Source organism: Malania oleifera, chromosome 3 (genome assembly GCF_029873635.1).
Source record: "Malania oleifera isolate guangnan ecotype guangnan chromosome 3, ASM2987363v1, whole genome shotgun sequence".
NCBI classification, from domain to species: domain Eukaryota; kingdom Viridiplantae; phylum Streptophyta; class Magnoliopsida; order Santalales; family Ximeniaceae; genus Malania; species Malania oleifera.
The window spans coordinates 20,963,402-20,972,700 of NC_080419.1; the positions used below are offsets into that span (position 1 = coordinate 20,963,402).

The following is a 9,299-nucleotide window of genomic DNA, read 5'->3' on the forward strand; positions in this document are numbered from 1 at the left end:
GTTAGTGAAGCTACCTAAAGGAAAAAGAGCTTTGGAGAACAAGTGGATTTACAAGAAGAAGCCAAATGAGTTTTCTTCATGACCACGGTACAAAGTTAGATTGGTTGTCAAAGGGTTTGGTCAAAGAAAAGGTATTGATTTTGATGAGATCTTCTCTCCAATTGTAAAGATGTCATCGATCCGTACAGTACTCGGCTTAGCAGCTAGTCTTGACTTGGAAGTTAAGCAGATGGATGTGAAAACTGTCTTTCTTCATGGTGATTTGGAGGAAGAGATTTATATGAAGTAGCTAAAGGGTTTTAGAGTGAAAGGGAAAGAAGATTATGTGTGCAAACTGAAGAAAACCCTATATGGTTTGAAACAAACACCGAGACAGTGGTATAAGAAGTTTGAGTCTGTTATAGGGAAGCAAGGTTATAAGAAGACAACTTCAGATCACTGTGTATTTGTTCAGAAATTCTCTGATGGTGATTTTATTTTTTTACTGCTTTATGTAGATGACATGCTAATTGTTGGCAGGAATGCTTCAAGGATTGACCAGTTGAAGAAGCAATTGAGTAAGTCATTTGCTATGAAGGACTTGGGGATAGCAAAGAAAATTCTTGTCATAAGAATCAGTCGTGATAGGAGTGCCAAGAAATTATATTTGTCACAGGAGGAGTACATTGAGAAAGTACTTCAGAGGTTCAATATGGACAAAGCTAAAATGGTTAGCTCTCCTTTTGCTACCCACTTCAAACTAAGTACAAAGGAATGTCCTTCTACAGATAAGGAAAAGGAAGACATGGAAAGAGTTCCTTACGCCTCAGCAGTAGGAAGTTTGATGTATGCAATGGTTTGCACAAGACCAAATATAGCCTATGCAGTTGGTGTAGTTAGCCGATTCTTGTCAAATCTAGGAAGAGAGCACTGGAATGCAGTGAAGTGGATCATGAGGTATCTTCGAGGCACTTCCAGTTTGAGACTTGGTTTGGAAAATAGACAATCATTGTTAGTTGGCTACACAAATGCAGATATGGCTGGGGATATGGACACTCGTAAGTCTACTTCGGGTTATTTGATAACTTTTGCAAGTGGGGCTATAGTTTGGCAATCGAGACTTCAGAAGTGCATTGCTCTTTCTACGACAGAGGCAGAGTTCATTGCAGCAACGGAAACAACTAAAGAGTTTTTATGGGCAAAGAAGTTCTTGAGAGAACTTGGTTTGGAGCAGCAGAGGTATGTGTTGTTTTGTGATAGTCAGAGTGCTATTCATCTTGCTAAGAATTCCAGTTTTCATGCAAGATTGAAGCACATTGATGTACGATACCATTAGATCAGAGATGCGTTGAACGATAAGTTATTGGAACTTGAGAATGTTTACACTGATGATAATGGTTATGATATGTTGACAAAGACACTACCAAGGGAGAAACTTGAAATTTGTTGTTCGATCGCCGGGATGATGATTCCCTCCACATAGTTGGAAAGGGGGAGATTTGTTGGGTTATTTCCTTCCATATGGAGGAAAGCTCAAGTGAGCTTTATTAAAAGACCAAAGCCCAGCCCTTTTAGTGTGGAAAACCTAAAGGAAGTTGTAAAAAGAGAGGGGAGAAGAGAGGAGCCGTCACTTCTCAAAAGAAAGAGAGAAAAACGTGGTTTTTTCTCATACTGCTCAGATTTCATCAAGACTCCGATCCCGCTTTGTCTGTGGTCCGATCGAGCTAAAATTTGGAGGAAAGGTTCACGACTCAAGGAGCTATAATCGGAACGGTGCAGATCGGATTTGGAGCTTGGGAGTTGGGGTTTTTGCCCACGAATAGTAACAGCGAATTTGGTATATTCTCTCCAATTTTCTTTTTATTTGCCAAGATTGTAGATATCTTGATGAGAGATATTTGTATCCTCTAATTACGATTAAAGAAGACTTTGTGTACCCATTATTTGATTGATAGTGGAGATTTTATCTGGACTAGGTCCCGTGGTTTTTTTTCCTCACACCGGGGAAGTTTTCCACGTAAAAAACTGCTTGTGTTCTTGTGGCTTGGTATGATTGATTATTTCTCTTATTATTTTCAGCACGTATAAAAGTAGATATACACTATATTTGTTTGCATATAGGGAGAAGAATTATTCTGCTGTGGTTGTTTATTGATATCTCTCCCAACAACTATGTCCTTTTATCCAAGGGAATCGTTAAAAAAATAAATAAATAAGTAAAATATAATAATAATAATAATAATAATAATAATAATAATAATAATAAAATCACATGTTTTCATCCTCTTCATTTTAATTTTTAAATGGATAAAGGATCACCATCTTCACAAAATTAAAATAAAATTAAAAAATTGAAGAAGAATACTCTCATTTTTTGAAACCCACCACGAATCTTCCCATGTGAAATGACGCATTTCTAATGCTACCACAACCCATAAAAGAGAAATTATTACGTTAAAAATGTCAAAATCTCACATTTTAAATGACTTCTCAAAAATTCTAAATATTTTTTAATTAGTAATTATTTGTTTATGTTAAGCTTTCGAACAATTATCAAAATTTAAGATATTTCATTTAGGGTTTTTTTTTTTTTTTTTTTTTTTAAAAATGGCATCCCCATCAGGGTAGGCTCCACTAAGACCACTATGACATAACTTGATTAAGGTTATTTAAGCATGATCTAATTAGATGACCTAAGTTTATAATTTCTTTTTAGCATATTTGAGCGTTTTCCAAAAATGAAGTAGTTTGGATAAACAATGAGATGAAATGTGAAACTTATTCGATGAGCTTATGTTGAATGATTTACATAGAATAATTTATTATGGTTTTGTTAATTAATATTGATCAAGGACTATTTTCATGGTTGTGTTTTAAAATTACAAGGCATATTTAATTGTGGAAAATGTTTTTATATTTTCATATATATATATATATATATATGAGTGGTATCTTCTTTTTTATTTTTTTGATATTTATATATAGTTTTTAGGTGTCATCTAAGGTATTTACCGAGCGTTTCTCTCGTTTTGATTTTCTCAATATCGTCGCCTTAAATTATGGTTTCATTCATAAATCTTGCGGTACAAATTATTTATATATGCATCAAGTACATTTTTTTTTTTTTTTAGAAAAATACAAATCAAAATTGGGTCTTCAATCTTAGGCTACTCTGATGGGCCTTCTCCATCCACCTACACACACAAGAGAGAAATTTCAAAATTAGTGTACATGTTGAGTTAATTGGGCCCATTTTGGGCCATTTTTGTAATTAAAATTCAATGTGTGCCCATCTTGGGCTTGTCTTTGAAAAGCAACCTTGGGCTTGATGTAACAAGTTTGAAAGGCCAATTTTGGGCTTGAGTTCTAGAATGTCGGCCCATGTTTAGGTTGGGAACAACATTAAAGTCAGCCAGCAACCTCACACTGTTGTTCCCATTTCTGACAAAGCATGCATGCCTTCTCTCCTTTTCCATGAACTAGTTTTCGAGGTGGCTGGCTCCCATGGCCAACCACCACCTTCACCCTTTCCTGATGAGATGGTTTTATTACCAACTTGCCTACAAAAGGGCAAGAGATTGAGGGGGGAAAAAAAGAAAGGAAAAATTGAAATTCAAAGGGGATTGAGGTTGAAATTAGAGAGACTAAAATTGAAATTTTATTTTTTTTTGGGGGGGGGGGGGGGGGGTGGTGGTAAGAAGGCAAGAAGTTCAAATTGCAAAGGCTTGAGAAATGAAATAAGGCTAGAAAATTTGCATTAAAAGGTTGGAAGAGACCAAAAAGTAAAGGAATTGGAGGATATATTGAGCAGAAATTACACAGCAGGAGTGTTGAAGACCAAAGGTTGGTTCTTTCTCCCCACCTCCAAGTGAATTAGTCTATTCTCCTATATTTTACAATATATAGTATTTTTTATCTCATAAGCCTTAAATTCAAAAGCCCCAAAATCCCAAAAAAAAATCCTAGAAAACCTTATAATAAACCCCTGCCAAGTTCTACAAGCAACCCCAAAATAGACCTGAGTTTAAGATTCAGATCTGACAAAAAAAAAATTGAAAACTCGGGTCAAAATACCTTGACTCGGGTCAAAGATTAGGGTCCAAAAGCCCAAACCTGACCTGAGGACCCAATTCAACTTCAGATAAGCTTACCCATTGACCCAAACCCTAATGCTCCTCACTTTGCCTAATATCGTTGGCCCAATCTCCCACCCAAAGGTATAAGGCCCAATAAGGCCTACCTAAACCCAATAGCCCTAAGCCCAACTTGACTTAATTTGACCCAACAACCCCAAGCCCGGCCTGACTTAATTTGACTCAACTCGAGCCCATAAATCCAAAGCCTTAGAAACCAAACCCCACCGCCCAAATCAACCTAGCCCATCTCATGGCCCAAACCTCAAGCCTAGCCCATGCCCTAGCCCAACTAGGTCTAATCAAATAATTCGGCCCAATATAATGTTGACCCTAGTCTAAAAGCCTACGCACCCCACAACCGAATTAGGCCAAACATGGACCAAAGCCTACAACCTAAACTAAATTCAGATCTAACCCATTCCTTAAACTAGACTTGTCCCCTTAACCCAACCTATGTTAGATTAACCTAAGCCCTATTCAATTCTTTTCTCAAGAAAACTTGACAAAATTCCTCAAGAAAACCCAAGAAAAAAAAAAAAACAAAAAAACAAAAAGGTCAAATTAGTAAGAAGTGGTGGACTCACCTTTTGGGGTTTCAGATTTGGGTTCGGGGTCAGAGTTAGGAGGTAGAGAGCTTGCCCCTCTTTGCCTTGTATTGAGTATGAACCTGCAAGGGAGAGTGAGACATAGTTGACACATGGCAGACTCTGCATTTTTCTCGCATCTACTGAACTTGGTTAATCCAGTTTGACTTGGGTCAATTCTGGTTAACCTGTTGACCTAGTTTAAATTGATTGAACTGGTTTGATCCCTCTGAATCATTAGTTTTTATTTAATTATTTATTTTAATAAATTTATTTTTAATTCAAAAAATTGAGAAAAAAATAAATAAAAAATAAAAAATTAGGGAAAATTAGAGAAAAATTAATAAAAATTTATTGAGTCATTTTTTACTGAAGGCCAAAAAAATCCCAAAAAAATAAAGAAAAATAGGGAAAAATAGAGACCATTCTTACTCAATTTTGATCAATTTCCAGTATTTTTTTTATGTGGTTTGTTTATATGTGCCCCGTTTGTTGCGTGAATGCATGTCCTATCTTTCTTTATTTCTGATATGAACAAGACCTATCACAAGAATATTTTTTTAGTGAGCCAATAACTATGAAAATACAAATTGAAAATTTGAGTGACTGAAGCTGAAGTAGCTACTTTCAAAGTAACAGAAAGAAAAGCAACCTCATAATAAAACCAATTGTTGCTGATACCCCAGTTCCTTCTTCTTCTTCCACAACATGAGCTCGGAGAAGGAAGAGTTAAGAGGACCCTATGGAGAGTGTGGTCAGACATCCATAATGGGTGTGTGTCTACATGCTTGTGTGTGTCTGCGCACTTCTCTTATAAGGAAAATTTAAAAAGTAGGGATCTTTGATCTTAAATTATCTCGTGAGGGGCCAAGATTCTAATAGAATCACTTTGTCTTTGGTGATTTTTTTTAGAATCTTTGGATCATGGTGCACAATTTGCATATATATATTACTTGTGGTTTTAGTTGCATGTTGTAAATGCGTTGATTGCTTCATTTTCTTGTCTATTTGAAGTGTCATTGATTGAACAACCTTAATGAATTTTTCTTTAAATCTCAAAGGCTATGTCTTTACATGCCTTTGAGATTTGAAGGTAAGAAGTCTTTGTTTATGCAAGTCTTCCTAAAAATAAAGGTAAGATAATAAGCATATTTTAAAAAAGAAATCTTGAATAAATAATTCTCAAACGGATCGTTAAAAGTTGTGTTCTTTGCATGCTTTTGGGGTCCTGAGGTGAGGATAATTTCCATCCTTTGTAGGGCTATCCAAGTTTTGAAGGTCACGTAAATTGAATAAACTGAAGAATTGTAGTCTTGATCGGTCAATTTTGAATGTAATCTTTAAGCTAATCAGGTACCATCCGTCGGATGGGTGTAGAGGGGCGTTAATAGCTTCTTTTTGCATAACTATACTCTCGATTTTAAATTTGGTGATGCAGACCATTAGCTATTGACTTTTTAAGACCTAGGTAACCAATGAACTAGTAGTATATTAAATAAGTGTTCTAATCACACCTAAAATAAATAGGTTAGTAACGACTCCATTGTTATTTAAAAAAAAAAAAACTAATTTCTCAGTCCATATATTACACCAAACTTCCTTTCACATAATATCAAGTCTACCACTTGATCGAAACATTTCATATTTTCGATCTTGCCCAACGTTTGGGGTGGGATCGGCTCTCCGGAATGTTGCGACAATGTTTGTAAATTTTTTAAAATAAATGTTGGAAAAAGATAAGTGCCAATTTCTAAATTCTTCAAAAATAAAAATAAAAATATTCTCTATAACTAAAAACATATTCTTAAGGTCCCTTTTCATTTTTTTTTCCCTTCCTTCTTATTTAGTCATTTTTATTCTACTTTAATTTTTCTTCTCAGTACTTTTAATTTCTCTTTTCTCAATCATTGGACACAATTTAGTTTTTAAGCTTATTACAAATATAAATCTATTAAGTCCAATATTTTAATAACAGTGTTTGATTTATTATCCAAACTTAATCCATCTACTCCAAGGAACATGATCAATTTATGATCAAACCATTTCGTTATTAATTAAAAACAAAATAAATGGACAAGCAAAATTTAATGCATAAAGCATTTCTTATTTTAATTACATATTTAAAAATTAGCTAAAACCCATAATTTTACATCAAATTCAATAATTCCATAATGTTATCGAACATTAAAAAAAAAAAAAAAAAGCCTCATATCGTGTAGGTTTATTTGATTATTTGAACTATTTAAAATCTTATACTAGGATATTGTCTTATTTATATATTGAGTTTTAATTAAAATTTTAAAATTACATCTTTTAATTAATTGATGTGTTCATAAATCATAAGAGCGAGTTAGTTCATACAAGACTATACTTTTTTATTTTTATTTTTTAGGTTTTGGCAAGAGAACCAATAATTAAAAGGGATTCATTATTCGATAATTCTTTTTTTTTTTTACCGTTTTACTTTTTACTACTGATACTTCACGCGATTTAGATGATTTTGGATTTAGGAATATTAAAAAAATATGATTTTTTTTTTGTATAGTTGAAGAACAGATAAATAATTTTAATATAAAAAATTATTTTAAGTAGCAAAAAAATTTTAAATGATATATGAGTTATAATTTATTTTTCATCAGAATACAAATTAAGCTCTATTATATTGAACTTACGCAAGCAAGTCGTTATATTTGGATTTAAGAACTCAATATGATTCAAAAATTTTAATCTCCAAATTCAACTCAATTTGATCATAGAATTCATCGAACTCAAATTAATTATAATTAAACTTTAAAAATTCGAGTTCAATTTGATTAAATTAGAATTATTTGTAAAATAATATTAACATAATTATGAAACATATAAAATACATAGCTCTTTAAAAAAATTAATATATATATATATAAATATATAATTCCTGACGCAATTTCATTACACCCACCGTCGGATTGCCATTAATGATCTTACCATTTCACGCAATCAAACGGCCAGTAACTTCCAAAATCATTATGAAAGAGCAAAATCAAAACCCATAGCTGCAAAAACCAGGAGAATCAAAACTTCATAATTTCATTTCGCCGTACCCTCCACATTCTCCTTCTCCATTTCTCTCTCTGCAACTCCCTCTCTGCACAAAATCACATTCCTGCAGTTCCCCTAAATCAAAATCAAAGACCATCCTCCTTTCTCTCTCTCCAATGGGCGGTGACCGAGAAGAAAACCAAGAAGAAGGGGAGGAAAGGGACATAAATAGATTGCTTCTGGGAATCATGGAGGGTTACAGCGACTCTGTGATTCCTCCATTGTCTCAACTTTCTCCTCATTTGCGTGAAACACCCGCCATTGTTGGGGAAAAAGCTGGATCAAGCTCCAGAAAAAGAAACAGAGTGCCGGAAGAAAATGGCAAAACAGTGCCGGAAGAAAATGGCAAAACAGAGGGCTTGCAGAAGGAACGTGACCGGAGGGAGAGGATGAGCGAGAAATTCTCTCTTCTTCAGACCATCGTCCCCAATCTCTTCCCCAAGGTCAATTTCTTCACGGGTCGCTCTTAATTTCAGTTCCACAATCATGTGTAATTTCATGCTCTTTGATTCATGCACAACAACTTTTCTCTATCTTCTTTAATGGGCCATTTTAATTTTGATTCAACAATCGTGGTTTCACATTCTTTGATTCATTATACCAAATCTTCTCCCTCTCTCTTAATGGGTCATTTCAGTTTCGATTCAGCAATCATGGGTTTTGATTCAAGCGGAACGAATTCTTTCTCTCTCTCTCTCTCTCTCTCTCTCTCTCTGATTTTTAATTTGAGTCCGGTTCTTAATTTGTACCATTGCATTTATGCTGCTGCAGGCTACGAGGGTGAAGATCGTGAGTGAGACCATAGAGTACATAGAAAAACTTGAGAAAGAGAAGAAAAGGCTGGAGGAGCTGAAGGATTTGTCGGAAAAAATGGAGCCGGCGAGGGGTACAATTACTCACACTGTTAACTGGGACTCACTGGTCACCGTGGACTTCTCCGGCGACGTCGTGTTCTTCGGAATACGAACTCCAGCTCGACGGAGCATGGCGGTGAAGATTTTGGAAGTGTTCGAGAGGCACCGGACGGAGGTTTTGGCGGCGAGTGTTACAGTTGCGGGCAAGTACTTGACGTTAGCGGTCACAGCTTTTGTGAAGGGAGATCGAGGCGATACTACGGAGAAAATCAAGAGCGACATTTTGATGTTATAGTTCTCATGTTTCTAATGGGTGTTCTGTTTTTCGTATATATTATGTATATATGCAAAACAAACAAATAAATAAATAAATAAAACTACAATTAAATCAAATTTTATCATATTCATATTTGACTCATTTAATAAATTAATTTTAAATTAAGCTTGACCTAAGATAGTTAATTAAGGATATGTTTGGTATAATTATTATTTTCTATTTTCTATTTCTATTTCTCCATAATGAAGAAACAAATTATAAAAATGCCTTTGTTTATGTTATTAATTATCAATTTTTACTGTCGATTTTCACTTATTTGCCAAAAAAATTAAAACCAAATTTTATGATTTTTAGTTGTTTTAGAAACCTATTGCCTTGGATTAACTCA

The 9,299-nt window shown here is 34.4% G+C and overlaps 1 protein-coding gene across 1 annotated transcript; it reads left to right on the top strand.

Moving 5' to 3' along the window:
* Positions 1 to 7,752: 7,752 nt before the first annotated feature.
* Positions 7,753 to 8,929, top strand: LOC131151197 (transcription factor bHLH13-like). The gene is made up of 2 exons (XM_058102443.1): positions 7,753 to 8,223; positions 8,552 to 8,929. Exons 1-2 carry the CDS (start codon positions 7,897 to 7,899, stop codon positions 8,927 to 8,929), a joined length of 705 nt encoding a protein of 234 aa, XP_057958426.1. The 5' UTR covers positions 7,753 to 7,896.
* The last annotated feature ends 370 nt before the right edge of the window (positions 8,930 to 9,299 follow it).